Source organism: Crotalus tigris, unplaced genomic scaffold (assembly GCF_016545835.1).
Source record: "Crotalus tigris isolate CLP2741 ecotype Arizona unplaced genomic scaffold, ASM1654583v1 scf7180000018432.44079421565:4894166, whole genome shotgun sequence".
NCBI lineage: Eukaryota > Metazoa > Chordata > Lepidosauria > Squamata > Viperidae > Crotalus > Crotalus tigris.
In genome coordinates, this window is record NW_024096999.1 from 1,613,299 (window position 1) to 1,637,797 (window position 24,499).

General features: G+C 42.5%; 1 protein-coding gene across 6 annotated transcripts in view; it reads left to right on the top strand.

The window, feature by feature from the left end:
• Positions 1-24,499, top strand: part of RPGRIP1L (RPGRIP1 like) — a 57,731-nt gene that overhangs the window by 11,883 nt on the left and 21,349 nt on the right. For all 6 annotated transcript variants that reach the window (XM_039352387.1, XM_039352383.1, XM_039352384.1 and 3 more), the window contains 15 exons: positions 755-901; positions 2,341-2,414; positions 5,459-5,598; positions 7,493-7,599; positions 7,847-7,897; positions 9,597-9,767; positions 11,076-11,193; positions 12,603-13,055; positions 15,142-15,278; positions 15,771-16,134; positions 17,073-17,266; positions 18,112-18,195; positions 18,819-18,899; positions 20,491-20,653; positions 23,177-23,265. In XM_039352387.1, the coding sequence (XP_039208321.1) occupies positions 755-901; positions 2,341-2,414; positions 5,459-5,598; positions 7,493-7,599; positions 7,847-7,897; positions 9,597-9,767; positions 11,076-11,193; positions 12,603-13,055; positions 15,142-15,278; positions 15,771-16,134; positions 17,073-17,266; positions 18,112-18,195; positions 18,819-18,899; positions 20,491-20,653; positions 23,177-23,265 (2,373 nt within the window). The remainder of the gene's footprint in view (positions 1-754; positions 902-2,340; positions 2,415-5,458; positions 5,599-7,492; positions 7,600-7,846; positions 7,898-9,596; positions 9,768-11,075; positions 11,194-12,602; positions 13,056-15,141; positions 15,279-15,770; positions 16,135-17,072; positions 17,267-18,111; positions 18,196-18,818; positions 18,900-20,490; positions 20,654-23,176; positions 23,266-24,499) is intronic.

The following is a 24,499-nucleotide window of genomic DNA, read 5'->3' on the forward strand; positions in this document are numbered from 1 at the left end:
ATTAAAAAACAACAACAACAAATAACTAGATCAGGGGTAGGCAACCTTGGCTCTTTTATGACTTGTGGACTTCAACTCCCAGAATTCCTGAGACAGCATGGCTGTCTCCCCGGGCTAAAGAAACCATACGTGATGGGACCTATATCACGATAGAATGTGCTGTGAACAATTTTAGATTAGATTAAGGCTGTTGAAGCCCTGTTGTGTCCGATGCTGATGAACTATAATTCCCAGAATCCCTTGCATGCTCTCTGAAGCTTTTGGGGAAGGAGGACTTGGGCCAAATCATCTGCCAACATCTCACGTTCCTTAGCTCCTTTGTAGCTTGTGGCTGATGTTGTGTTGTGTTGTGTTGTGTATTCCTATCCGATTTATTTCCTATTTTCATCGTGCTCCATAATGGTAAGGAATTAAGAGAGAACATTTCTCATGAATTACCTGCCCTTCCAGAAGTTTAATATATGGCACGTTCTGTCATGATATCGGTCCCATCACATATGGTTTCCTTAGCCCGGGGAGACAGCCATGCTGGCTGAGGAATTCTGGGAGTTGAAGTCCACGAGTCATAAAAGAGCCAAGGTTGCCTACCCCTGGACTAGATGAAGAAAGGGCCAAAACATAAACAGAGCGGAGGTGGTAACCTCTCTTAGTCTTAAGTATAAAGCATTGAGCAAAGCTATTTGATTCTGAATGTAGCCTAAATGTGACTTATCTAGCACTAATATTTCTTTCCTTCCTCTCTTTACTCTCACAGAACCAGAAGAATCTCAAGACAAGCCACGATGCCCTAATAGCCAAGGGGGAAGAACTGAATTTGCAACTTAAAGAAGAACGTTCAAAGTGCCTTCACCTAGAGAGAGAATTGCAGGCCACCACATTTTCGAGACGAAGATTAGAAGAGGTAAAACCTTTTTTTTTTTAATGGTATTTAAGAGAGGCACGGGCGTCTCCCAGCGTTCTCGAGCGGAGCAGAGCCAAACTGTTTAGTGGAAGGGACCAATCAGTTCGAGGCTATCTGATAGTTTGAACAATCTGGTCTTGTTTAGCTTATCATTAGCAGGAATCTGCCAGACGCATGTTGGCAGACGTAGGATATTTACCCTCCGATCGTCTTATAACTCATTCACACTGCATATTTTCCGTGCTATGTCGATTGTTCCCACCCGCGGTTCCTATTATGGCACTGCAAGTAGGATTCGTAGGAATCTGAGCCGTCTAAATGGAGCAATCGTTCCGCGAACATCTCTGGAAAACATCTTTGCCTCGAAGTAATATATTAGTATTCGTTCCAAGAGTGTCAGCCATTTCAGGACACAGAATTCATCCTTTTCCACGATGACTACTAAAGTCTTATATAATGGGTCAAAAGCCTCATTGGACTGCTACTCATAAAGGAGGTATAATTATCATCCTTAAGAGACAGTGAGTTCTAGTCCTGCTTTAGACATGAAAGCTGGCTGGGTGATTTTGGGCCAATCACCAGGAGACTGTGAGTTCTAGTCCTGCCTTAGGCATGAAAGCTGGTTGGGTGGTTTTGGGCCAATCACCAGGAGATTGTGAGTTCTAATCCCACCTTAGGCATGAAAACCGGCTGGGTCACTTTGGGCCAATCACCAGGAGACGGTGAGTTCTAGTCTCGCCTTAGGAATGAAAGCTGGCTGGGTGACTTTTGGCTAATTGCCAGAAAGCTGTGAGTTCTAGTCCTGCCTTAGGCATGAAAGCTGCCTGAGTAAATTTGGGCCAATCATCAGGAGAGGGTGAGTTCTAGTCCTACCTTAGCCATAAAAGCTGGCTGGGTGACTTTGGGTTAATTGCTAGGAGGCTGCAAGTTCTAGTGCCACCTTAGGTGTGAAAGCCAGCTGGGGGACTTAGGACCAATCACCAGAAGAGGGTGAATTCAAGTCCCGCCTTAGGCATGAAAGCTGGGTGACTTTGGGCGAATCATTTTCCTTCAACCCAGCTCATCTCAGAGGGCAGTTGTTGAGAAAATAGGAGAAGCAGTATTAGGATATTTGATGCCTTGTGTTATGTATAAAAAAAAAAACATTAAAGGTAGGACGTAATTAATAAATAAAATCAAAACTGCCAATGTGTTTATCCCAACGAAATAAAGCTTTGTCCGTGAAACATTCTTTTTAATATTTTTGAGTGGAGGTACCATTGCAATCTGCCTTGTCCTTTGGTGACATCAGAGCAGCAAAAGTGATAGGATTGTCAGTCTCTCATTGGCAGAGAAAGCAGGTGGTCCAGGCCCTTTTAGCCAGGGAACCTATTGAATATTAGTAATTGTTGCTTTCACCTCATGCGATGAATCCCTAGTAACATTCTTTTTCATTCCAGCTGCAAGACAGAATTAATGATCTGGAAAAAGAGAGGGACCTTTTAAAGGAAAACTATGATAAATTATATAACAGGTAAACTATAACTAATGGAGTAATTTCTTTTAAACTTGGGTGTTTTTTTTTTTAAAAATGTTCTTGGCGGAAAATAATCGGACTCTGAAGCACGGATGTGTAATGTTGAACTCAATGACCTGAACAGGCAGGACCGGGCGACGTTGCTAATGCCTTGGAACAGGGACTCAAGAATCTTGTCCACCTCCGCTTTCCCACTAATGAATGCATGCATAGTATTTGGGGAGCAATCTAGGGTGACTAAGCTGCTCCTGCATTGGAGAACTTCTTATGGGTCTCGTTCTGGTCCTTCACTCCATCAGTCTTTTAACTTTTACAAGATTGAGCCCTGATCTACGGCCATTTGCCCAGCCGGCAGTGTGTCATCAATCTTTTTTCTTGCGTTTTTTTTTTTTTTTTTTAGTTTTGTTCTCTTCTGTCCTTTTCTTTCTCACCTCTGGAAAGAAAGAGACTAAGTGGAGATTTACAGGAACATGGCAAAGCTTTGTGGTGGGACAGAGCAGTGGCGAAAACTAGCCTGGGCAATAGTTCTGTTCAAGATAATGATCAGCAAGCTTTGATGTTGACAAGAAAGGCAGGAATTTTTCTTAAGGAAATTCGGAGGTTGTGTTGGCAAGAAGTGCTAACCTACGGTTGAGTTGACCTTAGTTTAATAACCCATTCTTCTGAGTTCATACAACACACTGACCTTTATATGAAGCACGTGACATGGTTGGTCCAAAGTCCTGGGCTAAACATGCTAGGCTAAAATGTACTTAACTACTTTGTGAGTCATTTGTGATGGATGACCATATTAGCTCAGGAACAAAACATTCATTTAACCACAAATACTTCTCGATATCCATTGAGATTGTCGTTCCCTTTTTATATATCAAGACAACAGGCTTGTAAAGAGGATGACTCTTAGAGTCATGATTTAGCTGGTTGAATTCCAATGGAAAGGATGATCAGAATAACAGAGTTGGAAGGGACCTTGGAGGTCTTCTAGTCTAACCCCCTGCTCAGGCAGGAAACCCTATACGATTTCAGACAAATGGTTGCCCAATCTCTTCTTAAAAACCTCCCATGAGGGAGCACCCACAACTTCTAAAGGCAAGTCGTTCCACTGATTAATTGTTCTAATTTTCAAGAAATTTCTCCTTAGTTCTTGGTTGCTTCTCTCCTTGATTAGTTTCCATCTGTTGCTTCTTGTCCTGCCTTGGAAAATAGGTTGACCCCTCCCACTTTGTAGAGCCCCTCAAATATTGGAAGACTGCTATCATCACCCCTGGTTCTTCTTTTCATTAAACTAGACATAACCAACTCCTGCGACCGTTCTTCAGTTTTAACCTCCAGCCCCCTAATCATCTTTGTTCTTCTTCTCTGTATTCTTTTTCAATCTCTCTTTTTTATATCCTGACGACCAAAAATGGGTGCAGTATTCTAAGTGATCCTTATAGTCTTGAAAGAACCGGCTTTTGTGAACTGTTCTTCCCTTGTGGGACCTGGAGCAATAAATCCTTTACTCCCCCACCTCCCTTCCTCCCTCCCTCCCTCCCTGCCAAAGCTCTACCCTCTTGTACAGATAATGTTGCCCTTCCACGCTCTGATTTGAGGAACCATCCATTTCAGGCAGCCTTTCCTGCCTGCAGCTCTTACCCTGCAACATCTCAATTTCCTGAAAAATGCGGACTCCGACTCCGAGCCAAGCGGAGCGTCGTTTTGACTTTTCGGGTGCCAAAAAGCCTTGGGCTGGCACTGGTGACTGCCCTTGATATTTCTATAAAGTTGCTTCGAGGTAATAGTCTGTGTAAGTTCTGTCAGCAGCGCTTAATATCACATAAATAAAAAATTAGGAAGCTAAACCCACGGAACATGAAATGAGATAGGGCGCTGAATTCATTTTCTGGTGCCGAACAGAAAATTGAAGCAATTACAGTCAATCTGCAGAGGCTTAATGAAGAAACACCTGATTGTTGAAGCCTCCAGTTGCAGATGAAATAATGTATGTATGTATGTATGTATGTACATATGTATATGTATATAAATGTTTAAAAAACGGACCATGCTATAACATGGGAATAATGCTAGGAAGTATATATGTATATGTGTGTGTGTGTGTGTGTGTGTGTGTACACACAAACACATATACAAGCATACACATATATGCATATGTACATATATATATATATATATATATATATATATATATATATATATATATATATATATATATATATGTCCTTGGTTATTCGGGTTTTCTCCCACGTAAAATTGGAAGTGTCTTGGCGACGTTTCGACGAAGTCCCATTCGTCATCTTCAGGCTGGTGTTTTCAGCTTCGTGCTCCTTGAAGTGTGTTGATTGTTTTTTTGATGCACCCTATCGGCCCAAATATGGGAGGAAGAAATCTTTTCCCTGTTTTAGCTCAGTCTAGAGCTGTCCATAGGCAGGCAGTCGCTACTGCGACATCGTTTGTATTTCCTAAATTTTTGGATTGCTAACCAAGAATTAAGGGGGACTGGGATAGCTATTTCGAGCTGATTAGCTGTCATCAGCCAGCCATACCCTTCTGAGGTTCGAATCTCAGAAGGGTATGGCTGGCTGATGACAGCTAATCAGCTTGAAATAGCTATCCCAGTCCCCCTTAATTCTTTGTTAGCAATCCAAAAATTTAGGATATATATACATATATATATATATATATGTATATATATATATACATACACATACACACACACACACACACACACACACACACACACACACACACATATATATATATATATATAAAACGTCTGCAAGAAACCAACCAAGTTCAGAGAGCATGAAGGATCCCTTGTTTCAACCCTGAGTTACAAATATTATTCTTTATTGGCTTGCCATGACGATCATGGTCCTTTCTCTGCCCTGACTCCCATTTTTCATCTTTTTTAGGTTGGATACTATTTCAGAGAGGACCTCCACGTGCCACATGGCACGCTTAGGAAGGCAAAAGAGTGGTTTATCTGCACATGTGTCTTGTGTTTTCATTCCCCCCTTTTTTTCTCATATTCAATTTCTCAGTGCCTTCGGAGTGACCCACGACCAGCAGTGGAAGCTGAAGGAGCAGCAGCTGAAGCTGCAGATCGGTCAGCTTGAGGCGGCTTTAAAGGCAGATTTAGCCGAAAAAAGCAATATCCTGGACAGAATCAAAATGGAACGAGGTACACCAACTGCCTGCGCCAAGCGTGAGGATTTGTTTTCAAGTTTTAAGTAATGGAGAACATCCAGGAACATAGCAAAGGTGCTGTGTGCCAGGTCAGGTTCTTCATCTCTGCTGTCCAAATTATTTTTTGACTAGCTCAGAGTGAAAGTTGAGACCATTCTTCCTGTCTCTCGCTACTAAATCATTTTAACCAGTCATAGGAACCCAAATTGTGGACCTCTGGTCCAAAGTCCTTGATCTACCTCTTGAATCCCACAGTTTGGCCTCAGGTGCCCTGAATAGACAAAGCCAGAAGGGTCTTATAGGATATAAATGCAACAAAACCATCAATAGGCTATGCTGGTCTCCCCTTTCTCTTTGGGTGGAAGGCAGGGGATAATGTTGACATGAGAAAAGGCCCAATTATCCCTGACCCAGACACAATCAAAGCTGTTACACACACACACAACCCCACCCCCAGGATTATATATTTTTGTGTAGCTTGGATTTCCCGAAACAGCAGCGAGGATGTAAATCTGGACCGAATTGTAGCAGAACTGCAGATAGGAGCTGGCTCTCTCTTTGCAAATCCCTCCTCCCCATCCTCTCCTAAAAGGGGACCCCAGCTTTGCTTCTAATAATTGCCATCTCTTAGAGCATTGCAGAACCCTGAGTAAATCACCGCTAAGGAAATAATAAGTTGGTTCTGGAGCTGATTGCCTGCTTCAGCTAAAGTCAGTGAACAGAGCAAGCGCGCCTCTCTTGGTTCGTTCGCTCTTGATTTCATTTACCGTTTGTCGGAGAGCCCGTCTGAAACTTCACAAATTTGTTTAGACAGTAAGAACTGTTTTGATCCCTTGCCTGTTCCCCACTCAACTGCCCTCCCCCCCAACGCACACCCCGAGACACACTTTGCTCTCTTCAGTTTTACAGAATAGCTTCAGGTTTTATTATCCTCTCGACTGGAACATTTCAATGAAGTTTTAATGCTGAAATTAATTGCAGGCTTACGAGCCTTTTTTGTCTTCCAGTTCTTTGCAACGTGGAATGCATGGGTCAGCACCTTCCCTGTATTGATTACAGATGATGATATTAGCCCAAACAGGTTTTGACAGCTGTTTGTTTTATCGGTAGATTATCTTAATCTTTGTTTTCTTAAGCGCCTGTTCTTTTATGAGCCTAAGGACTCTGTGCTTGGGGTTGAACCTTGTTTTGAATTAAAGCCGAATCCCACCCCCAGAAGCTAGATTCCTGCCTTGGAAGCGTTTCGTAGATGAATAATGGAAGTTTTCTTAACACTGTTTGTGGAGTTCGTAATGCTGTCAAGTACCAAATTTGATGACTTTCAAAGCAGTTGAGCGCCAAGGTGCCACTGTACCCTCTTGAGTTATTTTGCATTCTGCTTCCAGTACAGTTCCCTAGGCTGCTGTCCGATCGATCAGTTCTCTAAAAAAATTACCCTGGTTTCCACAGGGCTATGAAAGTTTTCTTTCTTAGCTCTTGGATTCAAATCCATCTAGCAGAGGGGTCCCCAATCCCCAGGCCACAGCCCAGTATTGGTACTGGACTGTGGCCCGTTTGGAACCGGGCCACACAAGCTGCAGACGAGCGGGCACACACAGTTTCACCTGCGCGAGTGCCCGCTGCTCATGGTAGTTGGAGCTGCGCGCATGAGCGGGCCTGCCGCTTGCCCCATTTCCTCTCCCTGGCCCCCCACGCCAGTCCGCAAAGCCGGAAAAATTGGGGACCGCTGGTCTAGGGCAAAGTGATGGTTGAAACACAGCGTTGCATGTGATACGTATTACTTAACCTAAATGTGTTGCAAGTAGACCCGAAGAACCACAGGTGGAGTTCCTCAGATTCTGCTAGGTGCAAAAAAAAAAAAAAAGTCTTTCCCCCCCCTCCCTTTTGAGACCAAACTGAAAAGCTGGCCCAGGAGAATCAGGAGCTACGAATGCGCTGTCTTGAGCAGAAGCAACAGCTGGAAGAGCTGAAGGCCCGCGTGAATTTTTTCACCAAGGTGATTTTTTTTTTCCTCCTTGTTTAGAGAATGACTAAAAAAAAAAAAAGGGGGGGGGAGCTTTCTATATTTTATGCAAATGCTTCTTTCTTAAAAGCCCAAACCGAGTAACTGAGGATATGGCAGTGTTCATTTATTCATGCTGTCCAGCCAGATGTCATGTTTTATGTCAATGCAAGAGAGAGAGTCTCCCTCCATTATTCATTTCTTGAAGAGACCCTTCTTTTCTGTCCTCTCTCTGTTTCAGGAGAATGATGCTGATGTGGCCGAACTCAATGAGGATCTCACACTTCTGAAGGTAACTAGCACAACTGGTGTCCCAACCCCCCTTGTCAAGTTCTTTCTGTTCTCACCCAATATGATCCTGAAAACATCTGGGTTTTTGTTTTGTTTTTTTAGATGAGTTTTTTCTCATGCTTTGTTTGCAAGCTCATGTTTGTTTGTTTGTTTTTTGCTTGAATAGTGTCCACTGTGTCGTTCCTTTTCTCCGAAAAAAAAACCCCAGAAAAGGTAGCGGGATAAAACACATTAATGTTGTGTATGCATTTTCCATTATGACAACGGAAGTCAAATTACCTCAAATCTACCCAGATTTGCTTCAAGAATCTTCTCCAACCTGAAGATCCTTAACATTGTGGGCTTTCCGTAACCACGTTATCCCCACTGCAGGCTTCATCACACCAACTCTGCAGATTGTTTAGGGTGGAAACAAATTCTGAAAGCTTTTAGGTTGGATGAGAAGAATTGACTTTTCTTGAACAAGTATAGATAAGTTTCTAATGGAGAGGTAGTCTTTCCCCTCTTTAATGAAACCCAATTGTTATTAAAGTATTGGCCTTATAGCAATCTCTTCCATAAGAAAAACTGGTGGGTAGGTGGGTTTTCCCTCTCCACAAAAATGAAGCTTTCTTAGATAATATTTTTTTCAGGGAAAAGCGAACTAATACCAAGTGAAATCAGTGTGGGTGAACTTTCTGTTCCTTGAAGTTGAGTTGCACTTGAAAATTTCTCATTGTGTTGTTTCAGATAAAGATAGATAGATAGATGATAGATAGATAGATAGATAGATAGATAGATAGATAGATAGATAGATAGATAGATGATAGATAGATAGATAGATAGATAGATAGATGAATATATAGATGAATATATAGATTAATATAGATATAGATATATGGAAAGCACATGCCTGAATCATCTTGGATGCACCAACCTTAAATGTAGCAATTCTACAAGCACAACATCTTTTTCTCATTATTTTAGACCTATGTTTAACATCAGATTCAACAACAAAGTCATTTGCAGCACCTTGGAAAGGCTAATAAATCTGGCATAGCTTCACCCCACCTGACATTTTCCAGATGTGTACAATCTCGATTTCCATAATTTGCAGCCAGCCCCGCCAGTGAGAATTATGGGAATTTTAGGTCAGCAGATCTAGAGAAATGCTAAGTTAAGGAAGTGGGGAGAATCTGTCCAGGGCCCTTCCACCTGATTAGGTAAATACCACATATATAGTATGTTTTGTGTGCATCTCAACTGACGCGCACACAGATATAGAAAATTGACAGAACGGAGTTTATAAATTGACAGAACTATTAATTCCCATGACTGGGAGATTTGCAACTCAGTTTGCAATACTAACTAGAGGTAAATTCTGTTACCTTAGATATGCAGAAATTTGCAGCCTCAGTTTTTATCTACAGATACCATACCAGCTCTCATTGAAATGACTCTTGAATTCCTTTGAACTCGTTTGAAACTTATTTCTGAATAAAGATGTATAGGATTTGGCTCAAAGCAGATTGCTAATTAGTTCTGAGCTGCCTTCCTTTTTTTTTTTCTGCAGAGCACTGAGATATACAGAAGCTTGGTCTTTCAACACAGATTTATTTTAATGCTGAAAAGAGAGAGGTCCATTTATTACAATTAAAATAAAAGGGTTTTTTTTTTAATAAAAAAAACTAATTATAAAGCTGTCAACTTTTATGACCTAGGTTCATAGACAGCAAGCAAGTGGGTTTTTGGAGAAAGTACAAGATGACAGCCATAAGGATTTAGAGCGATCCCTGCGTGATCTTCAGGCGGTTCATGCAGAAACTGTTCAAGAACTTGAAAAGACACGCAATATGTTAATTGTGCAGCATAAAATTAACAAAGACTATCAGGTACTTAATTTTCTCACTGTAGCTGAACGTGAAGTATCTCTGTCATTGTGCTTGCCTCATTTTTTTTTTTTTTGAAAAAAAAAAATCTCATGATGAAGATTAATGAATCCAATATTTTATGTGGTAACTAACCAAATCTTAATGAGCTGAACTCTACCAGAGTTCACTCTTGAAATAAACTTTTCATTTAACTGTGTAACTCCAGCGTGCGTCACCCCTCCCCAGTTTTTTTCTAGCAAGTAGTTTATATGCGAAAAAGACTGTGGTTTGCACACCAGCACCCCCAGCCTAATTAAATTAAATGTTTGGGTCTACTGAAGCCCAGCAAATAAAGGGATCTGAAAAGTCAGGTTTGGTGGTGGGGATAAATGGCTTCATACTAAGATTGCATTGTACAAACAAACATAAAGTCCATATTTTCCCAAGCCAGGCCCTATTCGAAATATATTCAGGCATCAGTCATAACTACTTCTTGCATTCTTCGTATCCTTCTGTTTCCTCAAGAGAAAGAGTGAATTTCCCTAATCCTACCACCAACCCAAAGAAGTATAGAAGGTGTCCAATGTATCTGAGCTTCACTGTTTTCTTGAAGACATTTCATTATCCAGCTAGGTAACATCATCAGTGCTAGGGTGACCTGTGTGTCTACAGGACGAATCTTGTCCAAGTCTATCGGATTTTGCAGGAAATGTTTCCCAGTGAATGAAGGACAAAGCTACCCTTCTCGTCTCCGTCCTCCTGAATAATTATGAGCTAATTTGTCACAGAGAGACAATTTTATCCCCAATTCAATTCCGCCGAGTTTGGGTTTTCTTTCATTTTCTTATTTCTGAGTAGTAGAACTCAAAAAGTTTAGGGAATTTCATCTCCTCCCCCCGAAATGAAAGCCCGTGGCATTTGGCTTCTCTCTGTGTGGCATCCTGTGAGTTTGGTGTTTTCACATTTTGATTCATAATGTGAGACACATAGAAAAGGATGCAGAATCGGGGATTGGCCCTTGCTTGCAATTAGACTTTTTTTTTAAATTTCCAGAATGGAATTTAGTACCTCAAAGAGGCTTGGGAAGATCAAAAATTTGACTTAACTGTCCCTCCGCCAGTCATTTTATTTGTAAATATCACCCAGACCCTCTCCGTGAGGGAGCTGGGCGGTTTCTAAATTCGATAACTGAATAACTAAACAAATTCCAGCACTTGGGAAAAAATGATGGCTTCGTCGTATTGGGGGAAAGGGCCTTCGTCGGCGAACTCTGCTTGGCGCAAAGCATGGACGGTGGGCCTAACGCTCTGTTCTTCCTCGCATCATCAGGCGGAAGTGGAATGCGTGACACGAAAAATGGAGGCCGCGCAGGAGGATTATGAGTTCAAACTGGAACAGTACGTCCACCTCCTTGACGTTAGAGCTGCCCGTATCCGAAAATTAGAAGGTATATCGGCCAGAATTCCGATTTTACCACACAAAGTACCGTAGGAGGGAGGGGAAAAAATTAGGAAAGGAGATGAAGGGTTCACTCGTGACCACCTATTCGATTGTGTTTCACTGGTAAAAAACCTGGGAAATACAGGTAGGCCTCAACTAGCAATCGTTCGTTCAGTGGCCGTTCGAAGTTACGGCGCTGAAGAAAGTCACCTACGGCCGTTTTTCAAGCAAAGTCAATGGGGGAAGCCCTGTTTGCTTAACCACCGAATGATTCACTTAACAACGGCAATAATTACACAACAGTGGCGAACAGGTTGCAAAATGAGGCGCAATGGGAATTTTGGGCTTAATGGGGGTTGTATGTATAAAAGAGCATTTAAGAATACAGAATAACAAGAGTTGGAAGGGACCTTGGAGGTCTTCTAGTCCAACCCGCTGCCTAAGCAGGAGACCCTCTATCATTTCAGACCAGTGGCTGCCCAGTCTCTTCTTAAAAGCCCCCAGTGTTGGAGCATCCACAACTTCTGGTGGCAAGCTGTTCCGCCGGCTGATTATTCTTACTGTCAAGAAATTTCTCCTTACTTAGGGTTCAGAAGACTCCTGTTTCTGCTTGTCACTTGTCTCCTTGTTAAGTTTTCTAGTTTCTTTTAATGCACGTGTCATGCATCCCTCTAAATCAGGGGTCCACGGCCATGAGCAGGCCGTGACCTATTCGCAACCGGGCTGCTTGAGTTGACTGGCCAGCACGCACACTCGCAGGCTAACTTGTGCTCGCTCACACAAATGAAGCTGCGCACGCATGCATGTGTGCCCTTGCCCCTTGCACAAAACCTTCCCCTCTTCCCCTCCCAACCCTCCCAGAGTGGGCCACCAACTCTGAACACCGCTGGAAATTATGGATCGGAGGGTTAGAATCGCAAATTCTGAGGAAGCAGCAAGGAGAAACCCAAAGGTGCTTTTTTTTCCCAGAGGCAATTGAACTTCCCTTGTTTTTCTTTTGAAGTCATTTCACTTCTCATCCGAGAAGCTTCTTCAGCTCTGACTGGAGGGTGGGGAGTGACAGCATCTACCACTCCCACTCATCTACCATCCAGACCAGGGGTAGGCAACTTGGGCTCTTTTATGACTCGTGGACTTCAACTCCCAGAATTCCTGAGCCAGCTATGCTATGCTGGCTCAGGAATTCTGGGAGTTGAAGTCCACGAGTCATAAAAGAGCCCAAGTTGCCTACCCCTGATCTAGTCAGAGCTGAAGAAGCTTCTTTTGGAGGAGAAATGAAATGTCTTCAAAAGGAAAATAAAGAAAGCACCTTTGGGACAACCATGAGCAGAATGACAGAGAATCTCCATAGCAAGGAAGAATTTAAGCTCCTTCCCCAATGAGTTCATGTCTGCCTCTTCTTCTTTGCCTTTCCAGCCCAGCTGAAGGATATCGCTTACGGTACCAAACAGTACAAGTTTCGACCAGAGGTGACGGCTGACGAGCCTGTGGATGACTTTGACGAAACTGCTCATTTGGAAAGAGGAGAGAACCTCTTTGAGATCCACATCAGCCGGGTGGTATTTACCCCAGAAGCGGCTGCATCTTTTGGTGACCAAGAGCCCGTCACGTTTTGTACTTACGCCTTCTACGATTTCGAACTACAGACCACTCCGGTGGTTCAAGGGCTCAGCCCGGCCTACAATTTCACATCGCAGTATCTGGTGCGGGTGGACGATGGCTTTTTGCAGCATTTGCAGAAGGGCGCCACCACCCTGGAAATCCACCTCGCTCACGGCGTAGACTTTGAAACGGCGGGGGCTTGCCAGCTGAGATTCCACGAAATTCTAGAAAAAAACGGTAGAATCTGCGGTTCCGCCATCTTGGTTGGTAGGTGTCGCTTGTGGATGGGGAAGTTGCATTTTTGATTGCTTTGGTAACTGTGTTTAGAAACAAATGTTACGTATTTAGCAACCAGCTTCAATGATTACCTAGATCAGGGGTCCCCAACCCCTGGTCTGTGGAGCGGTACCGGGCCGCGACATGCCAGCAACCGGGCCGCACAAACAAGCAAAGCCCCATCCGTGAGATGCAGGCAGCACACAAAACCACGCACCCTCCGGTCCGTGGAAAAACCTCTCTCCACGGAACCGGTCCCTGGTGCCCAAAAGGTTAGGGACCTTGACATAGATCACTATGTTCCAACATAGGCACAGTTAGGAAATGTTAAGTTGAGGTCAGCCTAAATCCATCTGGTGAGTTTTGGCAAATGAGTGATTTCATAATTTGGAAAAGGAAGACACAAGATTGGAGTCCTGTGCACTTGTACTCATGATTAAGTTATGCGGATTTCAGCGAAGCTAATCCATGAATTAGTGTCACTGATCATGCGTTTATAAATGCGTGTTTACCAGCTTGTGTTCACATGAGAAAAAAAGAACCAGCCCTTCTTTTGATATAACTAGAGAAAATTGGTTTTAATGTTGACATAAATTAAGTAGCTAAATCAATTCCATGCTGCTATCATTTGGATTGGTTGAAGAACGTTGGTGCGCAACAAAATATTATGGAGAAGTTGGAGAAAAGGGGTAATAGACGTTTGTTAATTACAAATGCCTCCATTTTTATGTTGTATTATTTCATGTACAAGCCAGGTTTTGTTTCAGTAATGCCCTGGCAATAAGAAATTGCCAATGTAGTCTGCATAATTATGGCCTATTTAAGGTACATGACCCTTTTAGATTGAAATAACATTATTACAAAGCATTAAAATAGGCTCTAACAGAAAGCATGAATTTGAATCCATCAATAATTATTTATTCATCCTATTAAATGGCTAGAAGAATATTGACAAAGTCAAATGTTGTTCATGCTTATGGGTCTGACAAAACTGCTTTCGTATAAGAACCATTGAAGAGTGAATTACATTTATTAATGTAAGATTGTCCATATTCTAGGCCAGACAACTTTAAGACTTGTGGACTTCAAAGAGCAACAAAGATGATTAGGGGACTGGAGGCTAAAACATATAAGGAACGGTTGCTGGAATTGGGTATGTCTAGTTTAATGAAGAGAAGGACGAGGGGGGACATGATAGCAGTGTTCCAATATCTCAGGGGCTGCCCCAAAGAAGAGGGAGTCAAGCTATTCTCCAAAGCACCAGAAGGCAGGACAAGAACTAATGGATGAAAAGAGGGAAGCCAGCTAGAACTAAGAAGAAATTTCCTGACAGTTAGAACAATTAACTAGTGGAACAACCTGCCTCCAGAAGCTGTGAATGGTCCAACACTGGAAGTTTTTAAGAAGAGACTGGACAGCCATTTGTCTGAAATGGTGTAGGGTTTCTTGCCTGAGCAGGGGGTTGGACTAGATGACCTCGAAGATCCCTCCCAACTACTACTACTACTACTACTACTACTTCTTCTTCTTCTTCTTCTTCTTCTTCTTCTTCTTCTTCTTCTTCTTCTTCTTCTTCTTCTTCTTCTTCTTCTTCTTCTTCTTCTTCTTCTTATTCTTCTTCTTCTTCTTCTTCTTCTTCTTCTTCTTCTTCTTCTTCTTCTTCTTCTTCTTCTTCTTCTTCTTCTTCTTCTTCTTCTTCTTCTTCTTATTATTATTATCATCATCATCATCATCATCATCATCATCATCTCCCATGCTGGCTAAGGAATTCTGAGAACTGAAGTTCACAAGTCTTAAAGTTGCCAAGTTTGGAGACCAAACTTGGCCTAAATAGCAGAGCACCCTATCTTAACTCCAGCGTGCAGTTTTTCCCATTATGACACTGAGATCCCACGAAAGCCAAACCCCAGCCTGTGTTTAATGACTGATCATCTTGTCCTTAGAGAGAGCAGCTTGGTTGAAATAGTTAAATCTCAAAAAAAAAAAAAAAAATATGGCACAATGACTGCCAACAATGTTGACGATCTTGAGGCTGAAATTTTTGACCTTGCAAATGTCCATGAACTTTGACTTGTAGGCGTTGGAAGAGAAGTTCAGAATTATGGCACGGTGGAATATTGGGTCAGGTTAAGAGTTCCCATGGACCAAGCGATCAGACTGTACAAGGAACGTGCCAAAGCCCTTGGCTACATCACAGCAAATTTAAAAGATCAAGCAAGTATCAGGGGTTGTTGTTGTTGTTTAGTTGTATTACTGTTGTTGCCTCAAGAACACTTCTCTTCCTGTATCTTTGGTGATGCTGCAATCGCCAAAGCATGTTGCTTTGTTTAAATTTCACAGCTTCTAGAGTTGTTCACTGTTTTTTCAAGTCCTATTCTACCTTGGTGGCAATCCTTGTGTGTGTGTGTGTGTGTGTGTGTGTGTGTGTGTGTGTGTGTGTGTGTCCTTCCAGCTACACCAGGATCTACTGCAGATGTTCCTACTGATTGTTTTATCAACATGGCTAAAGATTCAGATTATTCTGATTTGAATACGCCCTACCCTTTTCCACCGGAGTGATTTTTACTACGATTACAAGCTATGTCAATTAGAAATGGGATGCAATGGAGCCTAGTGATAGATGTTCACCTTTGCACTTAAAAAAACAAAAACAAAAAACAGAAACATAAATTTATCTCTTTTTTTCCCTCCTTCTTGTTAAAATAGCCTGCACTCAATCCTCTCCAAGGCAGCCCTTCAATAGATGGAAACTTAAATGAGCTCCATATTACTGTAAAAAGTTGTAACGATTTGCCGGGCCGAAAGACCAACCTCCAGCCAAGTCCTTACGTGGTTTATAAGTTCTTTGACTTTGCTGATCACGATACGGCCATCGTTCCCAGCAGCAACCAACCTCAGTTTGACGACCACATGGGCTTCCCGGTGCCAATGAATGCTGATCTCGACCGTTATCTGAAATCTGAATTTTTGAATGTCTACGTCTTTGATGACGGGGAAACAGAAGAGGGGGTTTACCTAGGAAAAGCAAATGTTCCTTTAATTTCATTGGCCCATGGTAAATCCATTTCAGGTAAGATCCTGCCCCTTTGCTAAACCGGATCTTAAGTTGGGCAGCTCATTCTTAATCTTGTCCTAACAAAGGAGAATATTTTGTAGGTTAGGATTGAAACGAGGGATCCTTGGTGCTCTCTGAGCTTGCTTTCTTGCAGACGTTTCATGACCCAAACTATGTAACATCGTTAGTGCTAGAAGGGAGGGGTGTGTGCTGATGATGTTATCTAGTTTGGGTCATGAAACGTCTGCAAGAAAATAACCCAGCTCAGAGAGCACCAAGGACTGCACAGTCCTCCTCCTTCTTCTCCTCCTCCTCTTCCTCTTCCTCTTCTTCTTCTTCCCCCTCCTCTTCCTCCTCCTCCCTTCTAGCTCTGATGATGTTATCTAGTTTGGGTCATGAAACGTCTGCAAGAAAACAACCCAGCTCAGAGAGCAACAAGGACCCCTCATAAGCTTGTCCTGTTTTGAAGTGGTTTATGTTTTATGGTGCAAACCCCTTTCAAACCTCTTTCCAAGATGAAGGATTATTCAGATATACTTTTAAAAATAAATCTGGGTAATATTTTGATGAAACTGGTCATTCATCATGCTACCTGTTCTCCTAAGGTAGGCCACAGCTATTATGGAAACATATAGTTGGGTTTGTACCTTAACACCAAGGCTGGATTTTTTTTAAAACTAAAAATGGTAAATACCCATCACAATAATCCAAAAGTGATGGGTTAACACCTGCTAAGTCAAAAGTTAACAAAACTGGCTCCGTGATTGCTTTTTAGGTAAACCTGGAAAGTCATTTCATAAGATTGTTGGTGCATTCTGCTGATTTCAGAGTATCCAGTTTAGCAAAGGATCATTTTGATTAATTCAGAGCATAATTGTGGAACCTGTTTTGTCAACTTCTAGAACCCAAATTTTAGGAAGATGAATGACTCATGTTTGCGTTTGATTTTTCAGGGACCTTTGAATTAACAGATTCTGAAGCTCGTCCCGCTGGGACAGTCAACATTGAACTGAAATGGAAGCTGTCTTACCTTCAGCCAGCCAGCTCCATTGTAGCAACAAACCTCACAGATTACATCCAGAATGAGAAACCAGTGAAGGGGCAAGGAGAAGGTCCACTGCTGCCTCCATCTTTCTCATCAGTGATGGTATTCAGCCTTTCCTCATAGTCTAGAGCTGTGTTCTCTTAACAAGCTGCCCTCTAGATAGAAATGTGACTGATGGGTCTTCTAGACCAGTGGTCCCCAACCTTTTCTTCACCACGGACCCCCTTTAAATACCTTTTGTGGCCACAAACCATGGCCACAGACCAGCTCTCCACCACCTGTTTTCCTGGTTACCTTCTGGGAGGAGAGGGTTTTATGGTAGCCGAAACAGAACATCCAGATCTAGAACATCCAGAATATGTATATGTACGAGTGTGTGTATATAGCATGTGTATATGTGTGGCATGTATGTGTATAGGTAGATATATACTTTCTTTTGAGAGCAGACAACAGAATTTCATTTTTAATGTGTTCACAGTAAAAAATAAAGGTTATCCATCCATCCATCCATCTATCTATCTATCTATCTATCTATCTATCTATCTATCAATTAAGTCAAAACATTCTTCTAGCCTTCGTGGACCCCCTGTGATGACATCACAAACCGCCCCCCCAGGAGTCCACGAGCCACAGATTGAGAACCGCTGTTCTAGACCTCACAACACACAGAGGACCTAATTAGGAAATGGTGTTCTCGGTTGCACAAAGACTTCCTTCTCCCTCATTCACTTATCACTTCCTTTCTCTTTTAAATTGGGAGTGACCATCCTGTGGACGACAGGTTACAGTAGCCCCTGATCCCCCTGACGGCAGAGTTCCCAAATTTTGAGATACGTTGGTTACTTTTCTGTTATGATGATTCCCCCTGGCCGAGTTAGGCAAATCAGATTCTTGTGGATTTTGGCGATTCCATTTTGATGCCAGATGTTTTTGTTTTTCATTTTTAGAGGCCACAGCCTAAGCCAAGACAGCGCTTGGCTGCCGTGGACAAGAAAGTCTGTTTTGTAGATATGGACCCGTTGCCAAATTCAGTGAGTATGAACTTTTGCATTGCATGTGCTTGTTTTGACAACAACAACAACAATAATATAAAGTTGGAAGGGACCTTGGAGATCTTCTAGTTCAACCCCTTGCTCAAACAGGAGACCCTATATCATTTCAAACAAATGATTGTCCAATCTCTTCTTAAAAACCTCCAGTGTTGGAGCATTAACAACTTCTGGAGGCAGGTTGTTCCCCTAATTAATTTTTTCTAACTGTCAGGAAGTTTCTCCTTAGTTCTAGGTTGCTTCTCTCCTTGATTAGTTTCCATCCTTTGCTTCTTGTCCTGCCTTCAGGTGCCTTCAGGTACTTTTCCTGGCTGTGTATATTTACAATGCAGCCATTTGTCTTCATACAATTTATTTTGCCTCGGTAAGGACTTTTGTTTTCTTTTGTCGTTGTTAAGGAACCAGAAGTTGATGAGAGGGAGTCAAGAACAAACCACCCCATAGAAGCTCAATTCCATTCGAACTCTCTGCCAAGTGATTTTTTTTTTTAATAACAGGAAATTCATTTTTTCCCCCTTTTCTTTAATTAGTACCCTTTGGCAAAATCTTTCAGGCCAGTGTACAAATGTCTAAGTCACTCTTCCTGTGCTTTAATTCCAATGTAGAGTCCCATTCCTGAAAAAGAAGATAAAAAGACCTTGGAGAAAGCGAAAGACGAAAAGCCTGTACTTTTAAATCGTCCAGAGGTAAGAGGCAATTCCTTTTAATCAAGTCTTAAAACAAAATACATTGAATTTCCATTAGATACGTTGCATCCAAAGCATAAGCTGATGGTATACGTGACTGATTCAGTAATCTGTTTTTGTTTTTTTTTTAATTGCTTTGATTTGGCCTCAGCACCAGACTTGTGCATTGCTGATGAGATTGTAACAAACTCTTCTTTTTCTTCTTCGGGTGTAGAAAAATAATTTTGGGTGTCTTATTTCATGTGGCGTTTTCATTCTCTACGGCGGGCTAGTGGCAATCGATTAAAATCTTTATTGAATTCTAAAGATGGTCAACTTCCGCCCAGCTAGCTAAATGGGAACAGACCTGATTATTTTGGGATCAGTAACACTGTAAATCAGACAAGAAAATCTAAAAACATCTTGGAAGAAGGAAAGAGGAAAACATTTGAACTTGTTGTGAAGAAGAATGTTGCAGAAAGTCGGTAGGATTCAACTCAGCTAGAGGAAGCTTTATCATTTTGAAAAATAATGACCTGCTCCAGTCTTCTCTATGTCTTATTATCGTCAGTATCCAAGGCAACTCTGAGCTTTTAAATCAGTGTCTCCCAATCTTGGAGACTTTAAGATAGGTAGACTTCAAGATATGGCTGGCTGGGAGTTGAAGTCCACCTATCTTAAAATTGCCAAGGTTTTGGAAACACTGTTCTAAGTGCTTTGGAAAAAATCTCAGCAGATTGACCAAAATAAAGCAAGGATGTAGGGGAGGGTGAAATGTTTTTTTCTGTTTTGCTAGCACTGGCTGAGGAATTCTGGGAGATGACGTCCACAAGTCATAAAAGGGCCAAGTTTGAAGACCCCTGTGCTAGAAGATTGACCCCAAAAGGGTTAAAAGAGATTTGACTGTTCCTATTTACGACTAAATCACTCTCCCCAAGAAACTATTTGACAAATAGTTCTAGCTTGGTTAAAAATTGAACGGGAAAAAGAGAAATTGGATTTTGCAAATTGAATGTTGGAGGGAATGGTTTTAGAAGGAGCTACGAGACGTGTTCTGTCGTATGTCAGGGATGGGGAACTATAGCCCTTTTATGACAGGTGGGCTTCATCTCCCAGAATTCCTGAGCCAGCCAGCCAATTTATCATGCTGGCTCAGGAATTCTGGGAGCTGAAGTCCACCAGTCATAAAAGGGCCATACTTCATACTATGCCTCTGTCATACCTGATAGAACGAAGAGCAGACTCTAAGATAGATCTACCTCTATGGATTTATTGAACATGGCATATTCAGCAAAGGCTCCCTAATAACAAAAGTATAGGATTAGAGACTCTCGTGGTTTTTTTCTAGCTACTGCAAGGACTGGATACATTTAACAATGTAATTCCCTCCCCTCACTTTGATTTTAAATTCGTTTTATAGACGGTACGGATGCCTTATTTGTCCGTTTGAGCATTCTGAGAATACGACACCACAAAGTTAACCTTTTCCCACTGCCAATTCACACCGATCCTTTTTTTTTCATTCGTTAAAACCGGCTCTAAATTCTAACATCAGAATCTCGATTGGGTCGATGAATTGACATTAACTCTTGTCCTCCCGCTCGGGCTGAAGGCTCTACGAGAAACAGATGCTGACGGCGGACCAAGCAAACCACCTGCAACCGAGATGCCCCAAGAACAGGAGGACCTCTCTCAGCTGTCGGAAGGCCAGCTGGCCGACCAGAGTTCAGTTACGTCAGAAGACCAGACCGAAACCGAGGAAGTGGAAACAGAAGGTAGAGATCGAGCCGAGCAGCTCCACCTCGGTTGATCGTTTCCATTTCCAGCTGAAAATTCTCCTTCTTTTGTCTACCTTCGTGCATTGGCTTGGCCCTACACCGCGCACAGGCAGATCCTCGCTTTACGACCGTAATTGAGCCACCGTCGTTAAGCGAATCGCTGCAATTGTGGTTCAGTTAGCGACCCAGTTGCCGTTAGTCGTTTAATTGAACCTGGCTTCCCCCATTGACTGTGCTTGTCAGAAGGTCCCCGGGATCACTGCAGCTGTCATAAATGGTACGGGGGGGGTCTCCTGCTTGAGAGGGGGCTGGACTAGAAGACCTCCCAGGTCCCTTACAGCTCTTTTCTGATTGATTGATTGATTGATTGACTGATTGATTGAAATATGAGTCAGTTGCCAAGTCAGTTGTCTGAATTTTGACCACGTGACCCTGAGGATGCTGCCACAGTTGTAAGGGTTAAAAAAAAATGGACATAAGGTACTTTTTTTAGTGCCGTTGTAAGTTCGAACGTTCACTAAACATACTGTTGTAAGTCGAGGATGATCTGTATAAGTATTTTCGATAACTGTCCACGGAGATTCTCAGTGTCTAAGTCATGGTTGTCGCAAAGGTGCTTTTTCAAGAGGCAACTGGACTGAAGGACTGGAGAAGCTTCTTGAGTGAGAAGCGAAACGTCTTCAAGGAAAAACAAAGGAAGTCCAGTTGCCTTTTTAAAAAAGAAGCACCTTTGGGACTATTTTAAAGAACCACAAATTCTCTTGAGACATAGAGTGTGAATTGGCCAGCACAGGTATAGCCCCAGCAATTGCTTTGATAAAGTTATTTCATATCTTCTCCTGCCACCTGTTAGATATCAAGCTCCAAAAAAAATAATCCAGTAAGTTTTATACTTAAGTGAACGGGTCCCATTCGCCTGTGATTCCTACCTTAGCAGAAATGGTTGCCTTGCTAACATCTACCCCAAAAGCTCTTTCCTTCCTTCAAATGCGAGAGAAATGATGACTCTTCAGGGACTCATTTTTTAGAACGCAACTGCTGTAAAAGGGAAGAAAAAGCCACGGTTGCCAACCATTTTCCCTGCTTTGGTGGCGGGTTTTGGGCCATAAATTATTCCACTGTTCCTGGAGGAGAAGACACAGAATAGCAAACGTTCCTTTTCGGAGCATCCGTCCATTAAGCTATTTATGTCATTCTAATTGCCTCTCCTTGGAAGTGTCACCATCATTAATTCCTCTGGCAGTTAAGCCATCCATCATTATTACGACCGGCAAATCAGACCCAAAGCTACAATGGAACCAGGTCCCAGCAGACGGTGCGCGTATGTGAAAACAAGCTCTGGCAAGCCAGAGGAGAACCCTTTTGACCAAGGCGGTGCCAAAGTCACCATGAGAAAGGCAGTCATAGAAGATTACAAGCCCACCTCACCGTGGGAACCGGTGGGCTGTTCCTTCCAGCTTGTGGGAAGGTCCCACGGTTCTGAATACTCTCTGGATGTCCCTAGTACAGTCCATATTAGGTTGGTGGTCCATACTGAACCTTAAAAGAAGTGGGCGGGTGTTTTATTTATTCATTTCATTGGGAGTGAACTGTAATCTTGAGTATCTCCGAGATCAGAATGACGAATAACGGAGTTGGAAGGGACTTTGGAGATCTTCAGTTCAACCCCCTGCTTGAGCAGGAAACCTTATAACATTCCAGACAGATGGCTGTCCAGTCTCTTCTTCGAAACCTCCAAGTGATGGAGCACCCACAACTTCTGGAGGCAGGCTGTTCCACTGATTATTTCTTCTCAGTGTCATGAAATTTCTCCTTAGTTCTAGGTTGCTTCTCTCCTTGATTAGTTTCCATTCATTGCTTTTTCTCCTGCCTTTAGGTGCTTTGGAGAATAGGTCAACTCCTTCTTCTCTGTCTCAGCCTCTCAAATATTGGAAGATTGCTATCACATTGCCCCCCCCCCCAGTAGATCAAAGTATCTCCAAAATCAAACGTAGAACAAGAAGTTGCCACAGGGGTTCAGGGGTTGCCTCAAAGAAGAGGGAGTCAGGTGATTCTCCAAGGCACTGAAGGCAGGACAAGAAGCAACGGATGGAAATTAATCAAGGAGAGAAGCAATCTGGAACTAAGGAGTAATTTCCCAACAGTTAGAACAATTAATCAGTGGAACAACCTGCCTCCAGAAGGGGTGAATGCTCGAACACTGGAAGTTTTTAAGAAGAGACTGGACAGCCATTTGTCTGAAATGGTGTAGGTTCTCCTGCTTGAACAGTGGGTTGGACTAGAAGACCTCCAAAGTCCCTTCCAACTCTTTTATTATTATTACTATTAAGTAGCTGGGTGAATCTAAAACAATTTAACTCCCTTTGATTGGTCAATGATGTGTTTTGTCTGCCTGGAAAAGCCATGGTCCATTGTTGCTTGGAACCGTAACCTGTTTAGCTTTCCTATTCTGCAGTTCGTCCTTTTCTTTTATAATCTCAACTGTGGTTATCTTGGCTAACCTTTCCTTTTTTGCCACAGATCAAGAGGACCAACAGGCCACCGCTGAATCAGTTACCGACAGTGATGACTGTGTGATTCCAAGTTCCGCGTCCTCAAGTCTTATTGAGGTTAGTCAGAACCAAGAAAGAAAAAAGTCCTTCTTCTCAAAGTACTCAAAGCATTCTTCCCCGTGTCCTTAGCAATGTGGTTTTCTTTGAAGAAGTCTGCTTTGAGTTGGATTCCTCTTCTGCATCCTTCTTTGAAACCAGAACTTCGTTGTTGAGGATTTTTGAGGTTGATGTTTGGAAACGGGGATCTGGGGTCACATCAACCATCAGTCTAGACGAGGGGTGTCCAACCTTGACAACTTTAAGTCTTGTGGACTTCAACTCCCAGAATTCCCCAGCCAGCCTTGCTGGTTAGGGAATCCTGGGAGTTGAAGTCCACAAGTCTTAAAGTTGTCAAGGTTGGACACACACCCTGGTCTAGACTGCTAAGGGATTGGCCAGTGTGGTCAATCTAAGTCCTTTATTAAATCCTTTAGGGATTGCCTATATTATGTATTTCATTAATGCAGGTTTAGAATTAATACAGACCTTCCGTTATTTGGGATTGTGTGATCCTAGTTAGTTAACTCATTCCATGCTGCCACGTTTCCTTTGATAATCTGCCCTGAAATATCTTAGCCTTGATAGGATAAAAGTATGGATTTAAAGATAAACAGATGCCCCACAACGGGCAACAACAAAGGCTGTTGTTGACGTGACTGGCTCTTCTTTCTGTCCTGTACTTGGTCAGGATTTTGAAACATTGCCATCTAGAGAAAAAGTGTGTGTGTGGGGGGGGGGAAACCCTCCTCTAGCAAAACTATTATTTTAATAGGTGGAACGGCCTTATGATTAACGGCGTCTTTGGTGCTATCCAGTTCTTCTAAGCCGTAACAATAGGAGCCAAACAGGAAAATTACTCATTCTTAGGCAGCCTTGCAAAAAATCGTGGGGATTGTTGCACTCCATTCTATCGAGAGGGATTTAAGAAGAACAGAACTCACGGGTTCAGAAAGATTCACGTGGGACAATCTGTCTGACTTTTTCCCAGTCCTCTTTTTACAAGGGAAGGTTGTGGGACACTGCCAGGAGGAGAAGAGAAGGAGGAGAAAAAAAAAAAAAAACCCACTCTGATCAGGTATCTGTCATTACAGATAGTCCTCGAGTTACAGTGACAATTGAGCCCAGAGGTTACGTTGCTAAGTGAGAAATTTGTGAAGTAGGTTTTGCCCCATTTTACGACTTTTTCTTGTCACCCACGTTAACTGAATCGCTGCAGTTGTTAAAACGAGTGACACGGTCGTTGGACGAATTC